The sequence below is a fragment of the Bombus impatiens genome, unplaced genomic scaffold (assembly GCF_000188095.3).
Source record: "Bombus impatiens unplaced genomic scaffold, BIMP_2.2 scf_0653, whole genome shotgun sequence".
Lineage (NCBI taxonomy): Eukaryota > Metazoa > Arthropoda > Insecta > Hymenoptera > Apidae > Bombus > Bombus impatiens.
The window spans coordinates 44371-69082 of NT_177072.1; the positions used below are offsets into that span (position 1 = coordinate 44371).

Below are 24712 nucleotides of genomic sequence, written 5' to 3' on the forward strand. Positions count from 1 at the left end.
GAAACCAGGTAATTAGAAATTGAATAGACAACAACATTTGGAGGTTTTATCTGTTCAGGAGAAACGTGCAGAAAATTCTAAACTGTTGTTTACAGCGTCTAGTTATACGAGGTTGGTTTATAATATTTATAATATTAAATCCTAACATTTGCCATATGTGTTACATGTCATTCGATAGTTTCTATTCTCTTTTTTAATATTAATGAAATAGAAATACCTGTATAATTTTATGTTTCCTCTTTTAACGATATTTGTATTGATATCAGATACCGCCCCGTAACGATAATACTAGTATGATAATGTCATAATAAAAATAATTCTTTAGAAAGAACCTTTCTTGAATGGAAAGATCTTTAGTATCTACTTCGCCAGACCTCGCTTCGATCCCTTACCATCCTTTTTTATTTACCGTGAAACAACTATCGGATCTACTTATTCTATAACAATGTGAAAGAGTGAAAATATTTCGAACATTGCTTTGCATCAAAAACAATTGATTTCTTCGAGCAACAAATTCACAAACTATCGGAACGTTAGGGAGAAATTATAAATAATAGTGGAAAATATTTAATTAATCAAGCCATGTTAAATAATTATGAAAAAATTATAGTCTTCAATCGCAAAAACCACAGGAATTTAGCACAATTTTTTTTTAACGGAAGTGCAGATAAGACAAAGCGTTTGATAACCTTTCGAAATACAATTCTCCAATGAATAATTATTTTTACACTATTAAATCAGGAATCCATCAGATGAATTTACACAGTTTCCTATTCATGACAGAATTAATTCGACATTATAATTCCATCATACCGTCACTGTCGAAAACTTTCACGGTAGATAGACAGATCGCCACCCACATACGTTCGCGGCGCAAAGCTATCGATCAAATCGCGTAGAACGGAAATCTCGAGTGCTGACTTTATAATCGTTGCTGGTATGAATTCCAGTTAACAAGAACACTCTTAGAAAAAGAACAGAGAGTAACCATGTGCACGTTTAAAAAGCATGACACAGGCTTTAACGAGGTTGTCGCATTCTTAGCTGCGCTATTAACCACATACGGACCGCGTAAATAGCCACATTCGCTTTAGGTGGGCCAGACGATTAGAAGAAAAACATCGATCACGAATTCGATTAATTACTGAATCCACAGAAACTTCATTCGTCTTTGATTCCTGTGGATTCTCTTCTTTTTACCCTAAGATGAAGAAAATAAACGAATTAATAGCTCAACAAACGTTCTCCCTTTTAGAAGCTTAGGTTTCTAAACTTATACGAAAAAATATGTTGCAAGGCATAATTCTAAATAAATCAAATAAATTATTAATGCTCGTGCAAATGTATATTTTCTTAGGATAAAAGTAGAACATTTAAAGTAATACTCGATATATTATATCGTACATATTTCTGATACATTTTGCTCATTATACATGCATATTGCGAACTAGTTATGAAAGTTCTAAGATCTACTGAATTATATTAGTTAGAATAGTTTGATAATTCCCTAATTATTTCTTTTGTTACTATTTTATAGTCACAAATATTATAGAATTGTTCTCGACACAGTGGCGAGAGAGTTTTTCGGGCACGATGTTGCGATTGCGTTATTTAGAAAGTTAGATTCGAGGAAATGCGTGCGTGCGTCAAAGTGGTTGACTGGCAGATATAAGTATGTGAGCGTGGGGGGGATGAGTGTTTTTAAGCGTGGATAGCGTGTTGTGAGAGGGAAGTTTTAGACAGAGTAACAAGCTAAGGCGGAACTCTGTGCGAAACTTCGAGAGCAAAACGAGTTTTAAGAACTTACAATCAGCGTTTAAGAGGAACTTGCCTGAACGAGACCCAGCCTGGCATTCTCATTTATTTCATTGCAACTATACTGTTTTAAGATTCATGCAAACTTTTAGTTTTCCTCGCTCGAACTACATACTATCGTGATACACGCGGAAGAAATAATATTAACATTGATAGAAAGCATATAAGACCTGAATTAGATTTTAAGTTTATTTCAAGAGTATTTCAGTTGGAACAATTAGTAATTCCTTTTATAAATTTGATTTTATAGGCACTTTGTTCGCAGACACATCAATCAACTAATACATGCAATGTTCGACTTTTGACGAATGCTGAAAGACATACGTCTGTATATGTAAAAGTTCACAAATTGAAATCATATATAAAAGAAAAGTTCGCATTGCCAGTTTAAAAACGATACATAAAATGATATTCAGGAAGATGAAACTATTCGTTGAAAAAGAGAATAAAATAGAATTTTGTTTCGCCTGACTTGATCACAGTCAATTGAACAAAAAAATAATTCACTCCTTGGCCTATCACAATCGAAGTTATTATTTCACTCACACAAGAATGACAGTACACGCAAACCAAGCCCTTCTAAAATTCTATCAGATTAAAAATCCCCCTCTGAATTCCCCTGTGTCTCTTACAACATGTTCCTCCCTCTGATCAGGAACCCTCTTCCAATAAGGCGCGAAACACGCGCGCTGTCAGATAGAATTCTTCGCTTACAACACAAGTATAAAACGCGAAACACGAGGAACAAACAGAGAAACCTGTAAAGTGGAAAGATGGAAGGAACGCGATAAAAGTGTTCTTGAAATCGCCCCCTACTGCGAATATGTAGATCCGCTATTTTTCATACAGCCAGTTACGCAATACCTTCACGTTGGAATTCTTTGAAATTCCCGCCTGTTAGGGAGCGAGTTCTGCTAAGTTCAAATTCCTCCTGGGTAGGTTTCCGTTCAGGGACGCGGATTATTGTAACAGCGTAGATAAAGAAAAGTGGCCTTCGCAGGAGAAAAGAGAATCCCAGCTAAGAGGATTCTGGTATCAACGACGATGGGACGAAGCTCGTCCCACGGACGTTAACAATCAAACGGAAATGCCTCGGATCTTGTGAAATCTACCAGCTTGCGTTGCTCGCGGATTTTTCTTCGTTTCTTACGAAGATTCGTCTCGCGGTATTGTTTCTTCGTCGCAGTGGTTACAGAGGAAAAACGAAATTACCTTCGGAGGTTACGCTGGGAAGTAGAAAATGCCAGATAACTACTGTTAGATAAGTTCACAAGGGAAACAGTTGCAATAATTGCATCTTCTTATCTGGAGGTGAAATTGATAGAGAAACTTGGGAACCACAAAATAGAACCACTGAAGATTAGAAAACAATTGGACTTTGCTTAGAAACCAGTTAGGTTTAACGCGATTAATACGAGTGTAAATTAAACCTTTTGTATTGTAACTGACGATTATTGGAAGCTAAATTTCGGAGTTTTAAATGATATCTTGTTGGAATTTAAATTAGGTATTATTAAGTGTCAAATGTTAATGTAAAATTCCGTTATTATTTCTATTAGAAGGTAAGGAATACTTTGAAGACATAAGAATTAAGTTATAAAGCTGTAACCAGTTAACAGTAAGAAAATAATAATAAATGATCTGACATATTATTCTTCGTATTATTGGGCTTATTTGCGTAATAATTTACTAGCCACTATTAGTAAATTGATGACTTAGAAGTTATGGACTATAAACTTCTCCTCGCGTGCTAATTTAAAAATAACAGATAATACATAATTTTGCATCTAATACTGTAAATGCAAATAATTCACACGATTAAAAGTACACATACTTCTTAATCAAACAGGTTAGAAACAAGTTCTTAGAACAACGTGGAACTCTAAAAGAACCAAAAGATACTAGCTCCAGTTCCGCAAACAGTTGGCTACGATCGAGCCAAATGTCAAACAAGTCTCGGTTCCCCGACCGGTCTAACTTATTTTCGTTGCAAGCTACTTTCACGGTCGGAGTGATTGGCCCATTTTATCCACGTGTAATTTCTGACGTCACAACACGACGTTCCATATACGGTGTATCACGACGACGTTACTGTCATCCGCGAATATGAACAGCGACGAGAGGGAGGAGCTGTGTGACGCGTGTTGGAATGAAGTTTGCGAGATGTAATTCGCGGACGGGTCTTTTGCTCGTCAGCCGTTACACGCGTGACAGAGCAACGATGCACGCGCGCTGTTCGCGACGCAAATTGCCCGACATAAAGTAATGAGAGATACGAGGCGCGCAAAAATACCAGGACGAGAATCGAGGCTGCAAACGAACGAGGAAAAAATTGTCGTTTGAGGAAAAGATGGAGAGCAGATTTATTGGGGAACAAGCACGAATACGTCGAGGAAACTTGACGTTTGGTGCCACAGAACACGAAAGAGCGCGCTATACGAGTCGGGGGAAACGTTTAAAATGCCTGAAACGCAAGACGACGCGACGTCGCGATTATTTGAATTTGTCTTGAAATGAGGAAAATGCTCGAGATGCTTGGATACGAGGGGTTGTGTGAAAGAGCTTGATGTTTGATGGGGGAACTGTTTTGCTAACTCTGCTGTATTTCAATTTCATTTTTTAAGTAATATCCTTTTCTGTTCTTTAAAAAGTGAGTCAGCTATACACGTTCCAAATTTTATAATAATAAAAATCAATATATATAAAAATGAAATTTAAATATCAAGAATTATTTAGTGACATTTTATGATTTTTTAATGTTCATATAATAGATCTAGGCTTCCTTGCATTATGATTTATTAACTGATAATAATTAAAAAACAAATGACAAGATGTAAATTATAGGCTTCTCTTGCATAGTTCTTACGATTTTAAGTAGAATAAGACGATCAGTATATAACCTGACTCCTATTGGACACGTTCTTGCAATCTTAAGTAGAGACAATCGCTTGTACAACTTTACTTGTCCAGAAGAAAAAGAATATGTTATATAAAAGAAGGTATTACTGTTAATAATTTTCGGTTAACTGGATCTATAGTAGCTCAATTGTACCTCACAATTCAGCTTTATCATTCAAACGAGATAAATTAGGAATTGCAGGAACCTTCTCAACGTAAACTTCCTGTGCTTAGACATCTTGATATTAATCCAAAAATACAACCGGAGAACGTTTTCCAGAAATCATCGACTGACATCTCGAAATAAAATTCTATGGAAGACTCGTAAAAAGAAACATGAAGTTTCATCGTGTCATAGGAGACATCCTGTCCAGATGCGCTCAGTTCTGAAACGCATTCGTAAATCCTTCAAATTTCGACGAACGAAACGACTTACAGGCTGCCGTCAAGCCCTTTTTCTCTTTTTCCAGACATAACATTTGTCCGCGAACTTTCCTGTTCTTTCGTCAAATTTACCTCGCCGGCACTCTTCCTCTAGTTTTCTTCTCTTTACGAAGAAACATACAAACGCGAGCATGTTAAGCAGCAACGATCTTTAATTGGCCCTTCATCTAATGGCAATTGCAACAATTGCGACCGTATAATTGATTTTAAGGTAATTGTAACTGGATCTCGTGACTTCTGATCGTACTCTTAACCTAATAAACGTGCTTCATTGGGAAAGTAAGCATGATGCGTTTTAAAGTAGTCGAAATTAAAGCTCTCGCTGTGGAAATGGTCATTGTTTGCATAGTTACGTTAAAGAAAGTATGAAGAGAAATAAGTGACGAAAATTGTAATTTACGTTTAAAGTACTGTTTGTTCTAATTAGAAGAACACGAAGAGCTTTTAAACCAATTCTACAACTATCAATTTAGAAGACTCGTGGTTTCACTACTTGCTTGGTTAGAAACTAATAACAACTTGTAGTTTGCAGACTTTTCTTCTTATGCTAATATCAATAAAATAGCATATAACGAATATTCATTTCAATTCGAAATGTAACTAATAAACTACTATGTGTCTGTTCCAATTCTGAAATCATCTACAAAAACACAAGTAGAATATCACACACTTGAAACACCAGTTATCTGGCCCAATTTCGCAATTGGGGCAAAAGGGAGCGGGTATAGATTTCAGGAACGCAGAAACAGAGTTTATTTCTCAGCGTACGGAGGAATTACGTTGATTTACATCGAACGAGAATAAAACTGGACTAAAATTGCCCAGGAGAAGCGGCGTAAAAAAGACGCTTAAGAGACAGTGACGTTGTTCGGGACTCGTGTATCACTGTGCGCGACTCGCGTGTCCGTTTTTAAACGCTATAAAAATGACCGTCGAACCTCGTGATAAACCGAATTCTTATTCTCTTTGACAGTTATACTTTTTCCAGTGGTCGTGCTCAATTTACTTTCGCCGACTATATTGCACGTGGTCGCTCGTAAATAATTTTTAATATAGTTTTCCACGGTTGGTATATTATGTCTGTCCTCCCGGGCGTAGTTAAGTTCATTTCGGTGAAATACTGAGAATTTCCCTCTCGATGCGCCCAGGTGCTCGTATCTTTAAATAAATTAGAGCGCATTACAAAGATTACCGACAATGCTTTCTGTATTATTTCCGGTTATCGTAGTTATTTCCTGACCGTACGCTTAGGATCCTTACCTCGAAGCAGTAAAGCAACGTGTTATTAAATATTAATCGGAATATTAACGAACCAATGCTCTCGCGGATATTCTTCAACTTCCAGTTCATTCTGAATCATTTTCACTCATTTTCACGATATCCTACAGCGACTTGCGAATAAAGGAAGTAAACCGTGACGTTGTTCTAATACTCGTAGCTAAGTAAAGTAAAAAAATTTATGTTTAGAGTAAAGAGAGTTTAAAGTTTCAGTACTCTTTTTTTATATTGGAAACTTTAAATTAAATGTAATAACTAGAGAGAGAAAATTCAGAATTCTTAATTTGATTTCTTTTACCGAATCGCTTCTTTAATCTTCGACTGATATCGTTAGATTTGAATGCTTGAGTTAGATTAGACTAATTTTCTTCTGTGTTCTATATTTTATGTAGTAATGTTATACAGTCTACGTATACCAATATCGTCGTGTTCAACCCAATGGTGCCAATTAATGGTTAAAAATATTCCTTTCACTCCTGAAGTGCATACAAAAAGTCATAAAGAACCAAACAAAGATTACTTGAATGAAGGCACAATCTTCAAGGTACAAGTACTTCGACGTCATTGCCCCAATTGACGAACCTCGGAATAGAAAATCTATTTTTCACTGGGTTAATTCCATTCGAAGTGCCAATAAATATAGTGGCAAACATTTTGTTAAATTAATCAAAACGTTCCTATGAAAATGTAAAGATAAATCATAAAGAAAATTTTATTATTCTTTCTGCATGTATTATGTATTTTTAACGATATTCAAATTACACATATATTAAATAAACAAATAATGACTATAATAAACAAATGTATCTTATGTGGAATAATAACAAAATTGGCAGCTTCTATCTATACCTACAGATTGATATTATATGTATATATAATGTATAATATACAGATGATACAAGTGTCTCCATTCAACAACGTTTCACCGTTCCGTTACTCGTACCAACGAAAGTGAACGCGAGTTTCGTTTCGAGCGGCGATCTATAAAGGTTCTGAGATAACTGACATTGGAAGGTGAAGTTCTCGTTTTTCGTCGACGTATCTCTGGTAGATTGTGTGAAAAGAAGCAGGTCGATCTGACGAAGACTGACATGTTAAACTGGGTAGAAATTCGACGATTACGAATGCGTGTCCTCATGAATGAAAGATGTCGCAGCATGTAATTATAGAAGCTTGGGTCGCTATGTTTTAAACGGCGTTTACAATTTTAGGTCGGTGTTTGGAACGTGGAAACATACCCGTTGACAGTGATTCATTTACCGCGATCGTCAGCGTGAAGGATTTATTTTATGATACTTCGTGTTGACAAGTATATTAAAACTGCCGGCTATTCTTATAATATATATAGTCGATTTCTTCTAAATAGACATTTTAATATATTTTTCATCATGTGTAAAAAATATTAAAGATGTTAAAAGCCAGAAGTTTATTATTAGCAGAATAGTAAACGTCAAAACTTGAATTTAGAATTAGTGTTTCAGTCCCGTTGGATAAACTTGTTTTAGTGAAAGTTATTACAATCGCAGCAAATGGAGCTGTCAAGTGTATCCAATATTTAAGTCGTGTAAATTGTTTTAATATCTGATATCATGCCTCATTAATCTTTTAATGCGTGCGAGTTATAAAAACGAGAGAAAGTAGTCTTTCTGTTTTCAGAATAATCAATTAAGTATTCAATGTCAAGAAAAGGAGATAGCAAATGTTGAAAATAAAATTCGCATTCTCCTTAAACGAAAAAAGAAGGAAAATTAAGTTACTAGAATCAGAGTTTCAACAATTAAAATCTCATTTATATGGTTTAAATAGGCAAAAAGCACTATTCAGCCAGTTCCAAAATCCGCATTCCATAAATTTCCAAACACGGGGCGACCCTCCGATTCCCATTGTCAGATAAATGACATTAAAATTATCAGGAAATTTTTTCCTTCCCCATTCGTCAATATATCATACAACGGAGCATTTTCTTCTGGCGAAATCGAAGGGGATGCCCGTATCTTGCAGACGCTCCCTTTGACCACTTCGTCATCAAGTGTACATAACGCTAACGCCTTCTGTCAAAAGCATTGCATCGTCCCCTGGCGAGAGCCAACAGAAGCCGAGTGCAAAAAGTGCTGGGTGTAACCCTCTATACAGAAAGATATTCTACGTAAAAAAGAGGAGCCAGGATCCTTTTCCTGGCTGTCACCGACAGAGATCATAACCGTTCCTATATATCTGCGCTAACGTTCAATCAGACTCACCACGTATAAACGCGGCGCGTAAGCGCGACGAACTGTTCTGGAGTCATTGCTTTCGTGAAAGATTCGACCGCCTTCCATGGGATAAACGAGTTCCATCGTCGGATCAGGAAAGTTTCCTTCTGTGAAAACTGGTTGCCTCATGGAAACCGTAGCTTGAGTCATCCTAGTTTACTATGTGGAAAAGCGTTCGTGCGTTGGAAATTCGATGGGATACGTCGACCAACTTCCAGTTCAAGTCTCTTCTTTAATGCGTGAATTTTGTGGAACGAGGATAGTTTCTATAGTATTTTTTGAAGATATATGTATTCTTGAACTCGCGAGAAGTATGAAAATTTCGATGTAAAGATAGAAAATTAGACAGAATGGGGAATACAAACTTGGAAATTTTTACTCAAGTGATTTAAGAAAGCGAAATATAAAAAAAATGAAGAGGAAATTTTGATAATGACGACTGAAATCTTAAATCACTGATGACAAATGCATGAAAAAGAAGATGAGATTGATATGGTAATATTATAGTCCAGAGTAGTATATTTAAAGAGTGTTAACTTGTATTGGAGAAGGAAAGTGTCAGCTTCCGGTAAAATATCTGTCCCTCGAGTTTATCCGGTTTAGATAAGTCGAAAAGCAGAGATCAGAATGAGAAACCTTCTTTATCGGCTCTGAAAGCTTGCAAGCTCAGTATTCAAATGTAGGCGTGGATGATGTATAAACTAACAATACATTTTTGTGTAGGCAGACTTGGCAGCTGGTGTCTCCACTTTAATATTGTATCCACTGTTACCGATTCAGTATGAGATAAAATTACAATATCCCTGATATTTTATACAAGTTCGCTTTTTTAGTGACAGTATATCTAAAAAAGATGAAATAGAATAGATAATAACATTAAAAGTTACTAAAACAACTTGGATATTATATTAGATTTTGATACCAAAATTTTGGTTTTTTATATGCAAAAATTTTGGAGAATGAGAGTAGTAACTTGATTGTTGTGAAAATACCCAGTCATTATATTAACTGTCATAATAATGGTTATTAAAAATAATTTTTTGAAATGATCATAAGAGTAAATTATAAAAATTTCTACTTTACTTTAAATGTGTGAATAGAATAAGCAAAATCTAGTAGCCAGCACCCTCAGCTAGTTGATAGCTCATGTCGACCCTATTCACATCTCAGAGTCACCCTAATTAATTTCACGATCTGTGTGATACGAAGCTTGAGCAGTAAATGAGCTCGTACCACGATTTCACGGTCCTTATATAGACAGTGGCACTACCTTCAAGACGTGACGCAATAATATATACTGCTGCCATAATAAATAATTGTTATAGCTATATCAACACATTATTTATTAAGTTTCATGCTTTTATTGTTATTTTCTTTCGACAATTTTTTCTCAACAATTTATGACAGCTATGATACTTTACACATTCCTTCGTTAATTAAAGTTACCTTTATATTTCCATGTTATTAATTATGGAAATGTGAACGAAATGTAAATGAATGTAAATGAATTATGGAAATGTAAATGGCATATAGCCACGTCAAAATATTCTTTTACCTTCCTAAGGTACAACAAACAAGTAGGTACAACAAACAAAAACCATTAAATTTAAATATTGCAATTGCAAAAATTCAATCATCATAAAAAATCAGGGCTGTTAATTATCGTTTTTGATTAGTGATTAATTGCAGGTTTCTTTTAAGTATAGGTGGTTAAATTTACTGTCTCGAGAAGAATATTTTTGTGTGTTTACAGTATTAGCTTAAGATGCCAGAAAGCAAAGTCACGCGTTAATGCACAGAGTAGCATTGCAGTCAAATCGATAGTCCCGGAACAAAGGAAATCCTCACGCTAGACTGAAAGCTATACAATAGTTGAACAAACATCGACAAAAAGCTTTCTCCCATGTATGGTAAATACAAATATTCGGGCAAAACCCTTGGCTATCTCTTAGCAAATTAAGAACATGATTCTTCGACTTCCCCTGTAAATATGAATCTTGGTAGTGAAATGATCAGACACATTTTCTTTTACCGCTATCGACTTCCTGATTTATCATAATACTTGGTCTTTACTTATCTAATTAAGTGTTCTTTCTTAAGATTTATTTAGTTATTTAATTAATTTTTTGCCTTCTCAAGGACCACATTTGTCTTTTACTTTACTTATATATTTAATTTTTATTTAATTAACATAAATAATTCATCTTGTAAATTCATTATAAAATTATAAAAGCATTATTATGTATGTGAACGTTGAGTTTGTAGAAGCAATTAATTTAGTAAATTAAGTTGCGTACTATTCTGAAAGTCCGTAACAGTTTGCATAGAAATCAGCCAAAATTTGAAATTAGAAAATTGAAATCCAGAGATTTCTTCAAAGGATAAGATCCTTCTGGTAATCTACGTGAGTGACTCACGTCTATCGTCAAGAATCATTGTACTTCTTACTTTCCTTCTATCTCTACCTACTCTTTTCACTCGCTGACGACGCAGTTTTTCGTTTTTCCTCTTTTTTCCATCTCTGCCTCGATTGAATTTCCTTTTTCAATTGTACAAAAAAGCAAAAACAAAATGTCAAATTTTATACCGTTGTCCACTATATAGTAAAAAATTCGAATATTCGTGCTTAAAATTTAATTTTCTATTTTTATAGAATTACTCGAATTAATAATAGAATTCTTGAAGAACAACAAACGATATCATCAAACAAATATACAATTAAATTCTGAACTTTCAAAATCTACGGAAAGTTCGAAAGAAGAGAATCAAAAGTTGTTCAAAGTATCTTGTAATAAATGTATGCAAAGAACATAAAAAAAATTATTTAGAATGGACTAACAGATAAGTCTACCGCTTGTCACCACGCAGTAGCTTGATATTGCAAATTTTCCGCCATACCGGTGCTCCAATTGCCAATCTCGTGGTTGTAGATCACCGTTAATACCCATTGCTGGATGAATTCGACAAGATTGGTTAGACGAAGTAGAAGAGCAGCCCACTAACCAGAGCCATTTGTTAAGAAGAATGGTGACCTCGGGCAATTTGGGTGCCAATGTATCTGCCGTTATATATTTCGTTCTTGGCGACATAGCACTGATTTTGTTGAGCATATATCTTCTATTATTTCTCGACGATTAAATAGATTTCAAGATAACTACGCGAATAAACTGAAATTTTACTTTTACTTTTTTACTAAATTTATACGGAGAATGCTTACTATTATATTATTTCCGAAATCTCATTTTAATAATTGATAATTACTTAATCCTTTCATCTTAGGTAAACATGACATTGTACTTTTACGAACTAACTTGTACTTCCGTTTACTAAATTAGTTTACTATAATCTAATTAAGTAAACGAGTAATGTATTTGTCTTCGATAAAATTGATCTCAGATTTCAATATATTACGTCGTCTTTGCAAAACCATTAAAACAAGATATTTCTATTGATAAATGCTATATCTCATAAATAAAACAACAATTCGATCACGAAGGAGTGCATAACGAAATTTAGAAATATACTTACTCCAATCATTTCTACAATTTCCAAAACTCGCGTACCACCTCATCCAAGGTAAAGCTTATCATTTGCCTCGCAATTACACATAAGGTAGGACATCGTTTAGCGTTCTCCCCTTTAACATTATGAATACTTCTTTATTTGTCCTGGTCGTTGGGACGTGCCTCTGATCTTGTGATCAAAGTGATCTTGATTTTGGAACATGTTCAAAAAGAAAAGGAGAGGCGAGAAAGTAGTTACATACAGTGCTCATGGTAGTTAATCGTTAACGTGGTCAAAGAGAATGTAAAGAAACCATGGCGTTAATGTAAAGATGGTGTACGTCGCACGCACAATTTATAACATTTGACGATTAGACAGCTGCAATATGGAGAGCAGAATAAAAATAGGGTTGAACAGCAGGTATACGGCATGAAGGACTGTGAAATTTTATGGGATATTTGCGTGTTCCCCGAAGCCAACTTAATATAATAACCACTTTCAGAGAACTTAAATATTCCAAGAGTTTGCACGTGTAGTAGATTTGGAAGTTTATCGTCTTCTGGAATCATTGAAACAGAGATTTCGATAAACTTCCTTTATTCTCTGTGACGTACCGCTTGATTTGCAGATTTTACGAACGTCATCTAAGAATTTTACAGATCGAGATATCGATTAAGATATAACCGCCAATTTTTAGTGGAAAAGTCTTCAAATGGAAAATTTGTTGAATTATATGAAATTATATGAAATTTATGTGAGATTGAATTATTTGGAAGTAATTACATGAAATATGTAGAAGCGTCATGTTTCTTGGATTCACGCGTGAGGTTTGGCTACATTGCTCGGTACATTGAAGAAAATAGAAGGTTTTCTTCCGGAACGCTCGCGGTGACTACGACGTACGGTAGATTTATTTCAGACGTCTACTTGCGCATTCAGCCGACGATTTGAAAGCAGTTCGCGCGTCGTACCTTAGAGGAGCTTTGCAAAGATACTAACCCCTCGTCTGCATAAATTGCAGCAGTGGCGTGATTCTTTTTAACATCTGTATTTCTGGAGAGATTTGCGGCCGAAAATTGAAATTCAATTTTATTTCATGACTCTATCGTATCGAGAAACTTCCTCAAAAAAAACAAATATGAAATCAAATATTTTATAAAATTTGTGTTTATTATGTAAATATAAAAAAGACAAAATCCTTTAACAATGAAGATTTAAAGATTGAAAACTAAAATTAGAAACACTGTTTTTCCAAAAAGCTTCTCAATTATATAACTCAACACGCGATTTATGATAGATACCATTTATTACGAATGTATCGACCAATCAAAAAATGAATGTCTTCAAATGATTTATGTATAATATTCTATTCAATTAGTACGATGAAATTCGTACTCGGAATTAATTAAATATATCGTCGATAAGACAGTCTGTAGGAAGTGCCTATTTTTATGAAGTTAAATAGAGAAACAGGTTTTCTTGTTGGTTTCTGTTTCCTTTATTTCATATAGATAAATTAAGTAGCAGAGTTGTCAAAAGAAATCAGAATTCAATTAAGATTTTAGTCGCAACGATCTCTCTTTCTCTCTCTCTCTCTCTCTCTCTCTCTCTCTTTCTCTCATGATTGATTTCCTCCTTTACTGATAATTTGCCGCGAAAGCTATGCGTACAAAATGTTCGTAGCTAACTATCGTTCGTGTCACGCGACGATATGTAAATTGTTGTAGAATAATTGGATAGAGATACGAAGTATCGTTAATTAAAGAGTGATATGTTAAATAACGATAAATTATGTTAGAACTCGTAATCCAGGAATTATTATAGTATACGCTTCGGCAGTTAAATTTTTGGAGTTTATCTCCGTTACTATCTTTTGTAACGATCGATCGACTTTTCCTGTTGACATTGATTTATCGTTACTCAACAGATCGGGTAAACCGTTTTATCGATTTGTTTAGCGGGCTGAATGCATTGGAACACTGAGTTTAATTTAATTCTTGATCGAAAATTACGGTTTTGTGTCACTTCAATCATCTACATTAATTAAAAGGAGTCTATGCTTTTTTCAAAAGCCTATAACTAGTGGGGATAATAAATCGATACTGAATTTTTAAGTAACGAAATGATATAGCAAACATATAATTGTTAGATACATATGTTTTATTAGATGATTTTGTGCAATGTTTCTTAAATGATTAAACTTTACCAACACAATTTTTTTAATTAATATTATTTGATATTTTTCCTTATTCAATCTCTTAGTTTTTATCTTTCATTCCCAGAATAAGTCCATCAATTAATATAAAAATGATATTAATAAGACCAATATAACCATTCTATAATACATAACTTATGCAAAGATTAATTTTAAAACACTTTTTTGTTGTAACTATGTTCCAAGACAAACCAAATATTGCAACTCAAAAGCTGTCCATTAAATAATTTAATCTCGTTCGCTACAAAACTGATAAAAAAACCAGAGACAAACAATTGGGAAAATATACCTAATCGTTCTTGCCTAAAACTAAAATATCGATTTTTCATCCTTTAGTTCTCCCCATATGCAAAACTGATAAGCTTGACCAGCGCAGATATTTGATTCGAACCCGATTTATCGTGAACCACCGCGAATCCAAACGCAAACTGTATGGCCATGAAAGCACGTGGCTAGGTAGGAAAACGAAGGGATTGGCCCACTGGTTTCCCCTACGCAAGCCCAGCTTGCGACGGTCCTCTTCTGTGAACCACCTAACCGAATCCAGTCCGCGTTCGACAACGCGCCCCTCGTCTAGCGTGTTACGTCCCTTTTCTACTGAAATCCCGTGATTTTTTGTCACAAAGTGTCAGTCGGGTTTTGCTCCAAACAGGAAACAAAGTGCAGTCGATCTGGCTCGAGGGAATAGGTAGTTTCAAATACGAAACAGTGCACGTGGCTTGAAGTGTTTATGGTGGTTTGAAACACTGAGACGTGGAAAATATTATTATCATCGGTTCATAAATTTTTCATTTTGTGTTTTAATTAGAATCGATAAGAGGAATTTTTTACTTTTTCTATGATATTTTGATGAATTTTAAAAGTAATCAGAGGGGGAATGATTTTTGTTGTAAAAGCTAGTTCCAAAAAGATGAAAATTGAAAAAGATGAGAAAGAGAAGAAAAAGAATGCTACGTGATACTTTTTGGTATGGCATGTTGTTTTAGGTATTTTTATTTCGATCCAACGACACGTAGCATCGTTGACCCATTTCAGCTGAAAACTGATTATTTTAGAAAATTTGTACCGCGATCCAAGCATAATGTAGTGGACAAAACTTTATTGAATTTTCCACAGGAGGCACTTTTTCTATAGATACCTATAATACTAAGGGAAAAATTGAATAAAAAATTTCCTAAATGAAATGCATTAAAAAATCTTTCCATTGTAATAGGGAAATCAAATTTCAATTCAACCATTTTTCTCTCCCTCTTCGCTCGACTGAGCCGAAATAGCGTAACGATTTTGCAATAAATTTGACCACAAATCATCCGGTATTGAACATGAAATACGAGCGAAGGGCCGAACCGAATTTAGATTATATGAATCGTCGCATTGTTACGTATCGCTTACCTTTCAAAATCGCGCGCTCCGCATTAAGATTCTGTTGCTGGTATATTCACGAACTTTTACTTTCATTTACTTACCCGCTCCAGCTTGGCTCAATTACAATGGACCAGGAATATGTCTACACATTCAGCTCTTTAGTTAACGCACCCCCTTTGCTCTTATTTGCCGAGCTTTTAGTGTAATTCAACGGAGAACCCTGCTACTTGTGACCTGGATACGCACATGTTAGATTTAAACGAGTTTTATCTCGTGATCATATCGATACTCTTCTTTTATATATGGTATCTTTTGTCATTTTTCGCACAGATTACATAAGATGATTTGGTATTACGAAGAGAGAAATGTGTTAATTCAAGCTTCTGATTCAAAGATACAATTGCTTATATTCAGTCATCCACAAGTGAGTCATTCTAAGTCATTTAGAACATTTTATTTGTCACGTTCGATATTTATAAATATAAGTTCAGGGGAGAATCTCTTAAAGCGTAGGTTTTAATCAGTCGACTCTCGATTTAATTATTTCGCTAATTCGTTTATTGCAACGAAAACTTTACACGTACTGTTAGGCAACGAAAATAAGGTATAACTGTCTTTACACAAATAAAATGAGCTAATAATGCAAGACATTTTTACATTAAACTTTCTGCATCCTTTCGTTACAAAAATTCATGCAATATCCATGCGATCAACTCAATTCGATCGATGTCCACCTGGTGACTTTCAGGAATGCCAACCCTATTTCGTTGCTCATTATCAACAGAATTCGAAATAATTGTCTTTTTCCGATTTCAATAAATTTATACCTAAAGAAATTACTATAGTATATCTTTCTAAATATTTCGAATTTTATTCGTTTTTAACAATTCCGATATTACAAGTTCTTTGGTAATCCAATAACGTTAGGTTCCTAATTTCGACGTATTGGTAATCGAATGTTTTACATTCTTTATCAGAAAAGAAAGAAATGAAATGAGCGAGAGGAAACAATATTGCTTTTTCTCTTCTATTTCATTTAACAAGTAGAAAGATAGTAGGTTGCTCGAGTCGAGGCATTAGTCTCGAATTCAGTTTTGTTCTGAAGTGGAACTTCCGACTCGGTTTAAAACTTCTCCCGCGGAACTTTCCGAGTAAAAGAATAGAAAGGACACTCGGTTTACCAACTTTATCTGCGTGGCTATCTTCCATCTGCCACAAGGTATAGGATTTAATCTCCACCATGGCCGGAATAAAGTTTCCAACATATTTCTACTACTAATATAGTCGATACTTCGACCCTGCGAGCTTATCATGAAATTGAAACCCAATGCCAATATTTCTAAACCTGTTTACTATATAATATTCCAGATCCGATTCTAAACATAAATCTATTGTATCATAATTTCTCTCTATGTGGTAGTTTTGGAACTAGTTTTGAAACGATGAATCCTCCCTGAGGATGATTTTCGGAATAAACTTATTTATAAGGTAATCTTTGAACGGCGAATATTCGACCGTTGCTTCTTTATCATCTTTCTCATCTGTCCCTCGGGTATTAAGAATGGCAAATTTATTTTGAAAGTTATATGCTTTGTGGACCTTCGAATATAAAGGAAGGAAACAGAAGGCAGCTGTAAAATATAGATACCAATAAAAGATCAAAATACGATAAAATATTTTTAACATAGAAATCTTTAACACTGGAAATTCAACCTAAACATTAAAATTTTAATCTTATTTTTTTATGATATGAAAATCTTTAATTTAATAAACGGCAGCGACCAAAATAATTAAATAGACAGAGACACTATTCCATAATGAGAAATAAAAGATAGTAAATATGAACAGTGTGCCTTGGTGAAAGTAGTCAAGGGATGACGAATCGAAACCGCAACGAAAGGAATGTCATACTTTGTCCCGCTCGCGAGGACAGCGGGGTAGCGACTTCCGGTGAAATAGGTGAACTTTCCTTCTCAGGAGAGTGCGAAGGAGTCGTTTGTCTGCAAGAACGAAGAGGTCCAAAGGAGATCGAAGAAGATGAAAATCAGGATCCTAGGTCTGATCTTGCGGATACGATTTACGTGGTCCTTTTGTCAATAATTTGACCATCCATTCTTTTTTATGGTGCATATTTTTTTACTGAAATTTTATTAACTTCTAGATTCTATTTTCGCAAATTTACTAACAAAATATAATTTGGCCATTTATTTTGGTAACTGTAAATTTTGGGCAGCTAATTACATATTCAATTACAATGAATGTTAACTTCTATAAAACGAGTTGTAATTTTCTGTAAGAAAATTTGAAATGTTCTTTGAAATTGTCTAAAGTGATTATAAAATATACTATAATGTTCATAACGATCTTATAGACACGTTATAGCGATAAGTATACACTACATATTCATTCACTAATAATAATTAAGTTAAAGTGGAAATTTTTAAATGACCATAAGTAAATCGTATAAGCCTTCAAGGCAAGCGTTCAGTGCTCTTATTGTGGTTGTTTTTCGTGCGGTGTAGATACATCGCACGATGTACCATAAGACAGCATTACTACCCGGAGAGTGGTTGGGGTTGGGTGGTCGTAGTAACCGGCGTTATGGTACAAATTCTTGCCACGGGAATTCACTGGGCTGTCGGAGCATGGTTGCTGTTGGAAGGAACGAAACGATACCGTCAACCTGTTTTCAACGTAGGTACGATATGCAAGGATCGACGATCCTATTTTCTAATCTCAATGTTTAACTGTGCGCCCACAGCCTCTCCATGACTAAATTACTTAATAAAACGCGCACACTCTTATGTAGACATTAGGCAGATATCAGTTTTGATGTATAATATATCTATTTTAAAATTCGTAAAATATAAAAAATTTCAGAATAGAAATGAAAACTTATATGAAGATGTTAAAATTATACGTTATATACAAATAATAAAATATACTTTAATAAAGCATATGTTATAACTAAGATTATGGTTAAAAGAATTTTAGAGAAAACGTAATATATGATATTAATCTTTCGCAAAAGTTACTTTTTTAATAAACCAAAATAAAGTGACAAGTAGGAATAGGTATAAAAATAGAACCAGAAATTTGTACGGCTTTCAAACAATAAAAGTTAAAAGAAAATGGCACGATATAAGTGTATAAATATAAAGACCAGCACATGTCATCATAAAAGCTTACACCAGCTACTTTGCAAACTCTACACATTCGATGTTTCCAAAAGAGCCATCTGTCCTAATTCATCGCACGTTCCTAAATCATCAGCCCCACACACAGAATATATTGATATCAGTTATATTTAAATTTACCAAAAGAATACAAATCTAACCAGTGTTTTCCTACGGTCCACATGTTCTCGAACAGGACTTTAAAATTTATCGCGCGCAGCCAGTGCCAAACAGAGAAACTCACGAAGTTGAACTCTGAGCAGGACCTTGACAACGAAAAGGAAGCGTCGAGTATACTATATCGTATGAATATTTAATGCAGCTGGGAAAAAAGGAACGATTGTATTTGAGAAACTATAATTATGACCATTTCAGAAATATTTTACGTATCGAGTGTTGTGAGACTGAGAATTGAAAGCGATTCTTTATTATTATTTACAAATGGTCCCGAAAACTGATATTAAAATCACTTCACGTTAATGTCGTTGTCGTAAAACTAACTCTTGTATCGTCTGATTTATTTTTTTGGAGTCCTGCCGCCTCTTTATTCTTTATCCTCCCGATGCTCTTCTAACTATTAACGAGCACTACTTTCCCTTTTTGCTGTCCGTTTACGAGCGTCGTTGTTTAAGAACCGAGCACATTTCGACGACACGCGAAATTTTTTGTGCAACCTGTAAGGTCTTTTACGATGACAATGAAGAAAAGATAAATCGTATTTTTAAGAGAATATCTGGATTGTGAATTTTAAATAATATCGAGCAAACGATGATACAATCTATGATAAATTTAAATTAAATAAAAAATTAATACGAACACACATACACAACACAAAGATATTCCTAAATTTTTCGCGCAAAATTTCACTCGTACTTGTTCAAAGCGAATTTTTATTCTTCTTGGAAAATTATTTAAAGATTTCACTTAAAAACAAATCATATAATGTAATAAAGACAAGATTAAGGAAGATTCTTTGAAAGACTAAAACGATACAAAAATGTAAATGTTGACACAAATGACCCAGTTCTTTCGCGATGTTTCAAAAAAGAAAAGGAGCCAAAACTCATTCGCTGAACAATGAATCCTTAAAGACATTTATCGCGTGATATTAAGGGAAAAGACCACATTATGGAATTTTTGTAATTATTGTAATGAACGAATGATCATTGTATGGATCTTCGGTTATACTTTTTATACTTTACCGAAATTCCTTCGAGGTAACCGAGCTTCCCGTTCAGGTACAGTTGCTATGAAAGCGAGCTTAGAATCTTGCAGGGTCATTGACCTTCTCTTTCGCCAATTCACTCTCCCTCTCGTTCGTTTTCTGGCTTCAAAAGAAATTCAAGGGTGAAACCGTGGGCTAGACACTGGTGGGATTTTCGATAGAGGATCCTGATCCTGACCGATGACAAGGGTGGCAAGGGATCAAGGAAAGGGAATCGGTATATAATAGAGGTAGCATTATACAGTGAATATCTTGTTTGAAATCTACAAGTTCGGGATGAACCTTTTTGCTTTCATTTCCTACATTATTGCAGTACTACATTATGTACGGTATGGCAGTACATTACTAATACATGGTATACAATGTTCTTTTAAATGTTTTATGTTTATGAAGAATTATTTATAAATTGTATTCTTTAGTACTATGATTACCAGAGTTTTGTCTAGTTCTATTAAATCTTTCCTACATTTTCGAAACGATCATCAAATAATTGTCTCTATTAAAAATAATTTACTATTATCAGTAAATGTAGGAAAATATCTGTTTCTTTTCAATGAAAAGACACATAAAGGCAAACAATTGTATTTATGAAAACGATAGTTTCTAATCTTTTTATAGAGCATTTTGATTCGGCTTTTCCTGCTAGTGTTATCAAATAGCAATTATAATTTACTGGATAATAATATAATTGTGATCGAAACACTGCAAATATGTCTTTATGCTATTATTTAAGTTTATTAAAGTTCCTTGCAAAATGTATTCAAAAACACACGTCAAAAAAATTATTTTTCTTATTTCAAATCTCATTTCTAATTTATTTATTTTACGTCCACCTTTTTTCGTACTACCAAAATACCGAAAAGAACTGTGGCTGTCATAGAACAAAAAAGATGAGGTATTAAAGGGGAAAGAAAAGACCGAGAGTAAAAAAGCAAGCCATGCCTTACGAATAGGTTATTTCCCACAAACGTGAAATCGTTTAACACGGAGCCTATCATGTCCCAACCTTTCTGCCGAGATTAATAAGTGGTCCTTTTTGTCATCCGGATAACTTGATGTCTTTGTAACTAAGTCGTAAAAAGAACTGCTCGGTCAGGTGATCGATAAATTCGTCCCAAACAGTTGTTTCTTACTTAAGGGAAACATCCCTTAGTCTTCATCCTTTGTATCTTTCGTTTGGGAAGAATAAATCTAATACATAATTCTTTGAACAGTCAGATTCTTTGAAATTTCTACACATTCTACATAATTTATATCGCGAATTTTCGCTTCGAATTAAACAAAAAGAAAGTAATTCTTCAAACCTAGAAAAATTCAAGAACGCTTTCACACTCAAAGAATCACTCAAGTACAAATATCGCAAGAAAGCTTTTCAAAAATCCCAATTCACTTACTCGAAAGACTCCATTCGAATTCATCGTGTTGATCCGACGACAAAGCTATTGAATCAAAGTAGATGCAGCAACACGCCAGCCCACTTTCTCAATAAAGACTGCATCCGTGACCGTCAAAAGCAAGTTGCAAGATTAATAACCTCTCGTTTTATCCTCCGGAGTACCCTTTTGTCTACAAGAGCCGGCTCTATATTTTACGATGGACGGCATTCTTCGAACGATTGATCGATGAGCCGACTCGACAAACGCGGCGTCGGCAAACAGTGAAAATTAATTAAATGACCGAGCGGAGCGCTGCTAATCATTCAGGCTATTCGTCGTGGCCGTAATTAAAACAGTCTTAACCTCGATCGCGAGTCAACTTCTGTTTAGCAAGGTAGTCGACATTTAATAGGCGGTTTTAAGAAGACCGATCGCTGCGGTCGTGGTAAAAGAAAACGCGTAAGCAAGAAAGAACGATCACTGGTACGATCGTTTGTGGCCGTTTCAAAATGAATTAGAACCGACGACGAAAGTGGCCATGATACTGTCTCGGAACGGAATCGATTTATCATATTCGATCTCTTAACGGTGAACCAATTCAACGAAGGCGAGAATTGTAGTGAAAATACGGTGTCCAGCACGAAATAGCGAGTCAGAAATATCGATCATGCCACTATACGGTTCTAATTGAGAGGAACTCTGGGAGCGTAAAGCGTTTATTATGATTACAAACCGCTAAGGTGAAATGTGGACGGTCGGGATCGAACGTCAAGGGGCGAAACTCGAGTCCGTAACGGCATACGAACCGCATAAATCGTATATTGAACGGTGCAAATGAAGCTTGAGAGAATTTGAATATCAATGGATGATGAGGCGCGTGAAGCGTTTGATCGTGGTGTTTGGTCAATTGAGTCAATATCACTTTGTTTTTCTTCGAATTTGTATATACAGGAAATTATCGAGGCACATTATGGTTCATAATTATTCGTACGATACACCTCTTATAATATTTTATACACTTTATATAACATTTTATATACTTTCATATTTTATGAAGTATCAAGTTTCTAATAAATTGGGTCTGTTACTTCAGTAGCTGTTTTTCGTGAAATATCAGATTAATATCTACTTATTGATATTTCAATCACTAACTACTCTCATCAATCAAAGGAAGACAGTTCCTTTAAGAAAATCTGTCGATCAATATGAAAAAGGGATGGATCTAAAAGGTGCAAACGCTATCCATTAATGTGCAGTGATGGAAGAGAATCATTTTATATACATATATATAGCTTGAAAAGGTAATAGCTTCATTTAAGATATAAAAACAGAATTATGCAATGAGAAAAATATAATCAGCTATAAACGTCGCATAAGGAAAGAACAATCAAATGGCAAGAAGTATGCTAGGCGAAATGAAGAACAAGCGTTATTTAAGCCGGAACCATCGGTAATATAAAAACTCATCATTATTTTCAAAATTCCATTATTAAGAAAATCTAATTTGTAGAAAATACTGTAGACTTTTAGAAACTACGTAACTATTTCAATTCTATGAATCAGAAACAAAACTTCAGCCTGATGTAAAATTTGATCCAAATAAAATACAAAATATTTTTCAAAAATATAGAACTATGTATATCGCTAACAAAAGCATTATTTTCATCAAAAATACTAAAAAATTCGCGTTTAAATTCATACTCGTAATAAATGAAAAGTTTATATAATAGATCCTAGTTTTTGTAAAGCTATTTTATCTGTTTCGAACTCCGAAACATTTCTATTATGCGGCCATAAAGTTACTAAAAGAAGAACATATATAGAAATACAGCTATTTAATGAACTTGCATGATGTTACGTATATCACATAACGTCTTTTTATTGAGAACAATATAAGCCAAACAACGATGTTCGACGATCAAAAAGCGATTAAGAAAGTTTTATCTTCTTATAGGGTGGCTGGGAGCAATGTCTACGGGAGTGGCTTTACTAGTTTCACCCGTAACAATAGCGTTCTGTCGGAGGAAAAGTATAAGACTCACCGCGGTTTTGGGTGGCCTCGTTACAGCACTCGGTTGCCTTTTCACTTCTTTTGCCTCGCAGTTCCACCAGTTGTTCTTCAGCTACGGCACAGTTGTCGGTGAGTCACTGTAAAAATACAAGGAATTCTCTACTGCTGTTTCTTTTCATAGAAACAAGAAATATGACAGAACTTATATGATATAACGATTCTTCTTCATTGATTAAACATCATCCATCTTTCATCTTAAGCAATTGTAACTCGACTTTTACAAGTTTTCGTACGTCACTTTTACCCTCAACAGTTTCGACACAAACGATTCCCTTGAATAATTCCTTAGATAAAACTTTACTTTGGGAAGAAATACAGAGGGATCGAGATAATGGCAAGTTCATGGACTGTGTTTAATTACTTTACGCAGGTATAGGGGTTGGCATGACGAGGGACTGTAGCACGCTGATGGTGGCGCAATATTTTAAAAGGAGAAGAGAACTGGTTGAGATTTTCATCGTATCCGGAAGTGGCCTTGGTATCGCTGTAATGTCGGTTTTCATAAAGGGAATGATTAGGTAACAAAAGAGATATTCTTATCTGAGCTATTACACAAAGCTCTAATTCATATTCATTGATATTTGTTAAGTCAAGCGTGATGTAACATAAAAATACTTGATTCAAAATGAAAAAGAGAAAAAAAATTTCCTTAATAAAAAAAAGCAAAATTATAAAAAATCCTGTATTCCGATTTTAGCAAAATTGGTTGGCGCTTAGGACTTCAGGCAGTGACGGGAGTCGTTTTCTTGACATTCATCCTGGGTACCTTTTATCGAAGCGCATCCTTGTATCATCCACAACGTAGAGCCATTTTACATTTGAAAAATCAAAAACGTAAAATTAAAGATAAAAACAAGACAGACGACAGACCACCGTTCTTCGACTTCAGTACGCTGAAGAGCAAAACAGTAAGAATATTGCTGGTGTCCACTGGAATATCTGCCTTTGGGATCAACACCCCGATATTTTACTTGGTAAAATGCGTAATAAATTTCTTTAAATAATTAAATGCTATATGTTTGGAATATTTAAAAGTGCAAAATTGATAGAATGCATATAATATGCAATAGAATTATAAAATATTCACAGCAAA

At 34.6% G+C, this 24712-nt stretch overlaps 1 protein-coding gene across 3 annotated transcripts in view; it reads left to right on the plus strand.

Moving 5' to 3' along the window:
• The window catches only part of LOC100748465 (monocarboxylate transporter 2-like), a 63399-nt gene that overhangs the window by 34236 nt on the left and 4451 nt on the right, over positions 1-24712 (plus strand). For all 3 annotated transcript variants that reach the window (XM_033322673.1, XM_024369994.2, XM_003492153.4), the window contains 3 exons: positions 23503-23688; positions 23990-24137; positions 24317-24593. In XM_033322673.1, the coding sequence (XP_033178564.1) occupies positions 23503-23688; positions 23990-24137; positions 24317-24593 (611 nt within the window). The remainder of the gene's footprint in view (positions 1-23502; positions 23689-23989; positions 24138-24316; positions 24594-24712) is intronic.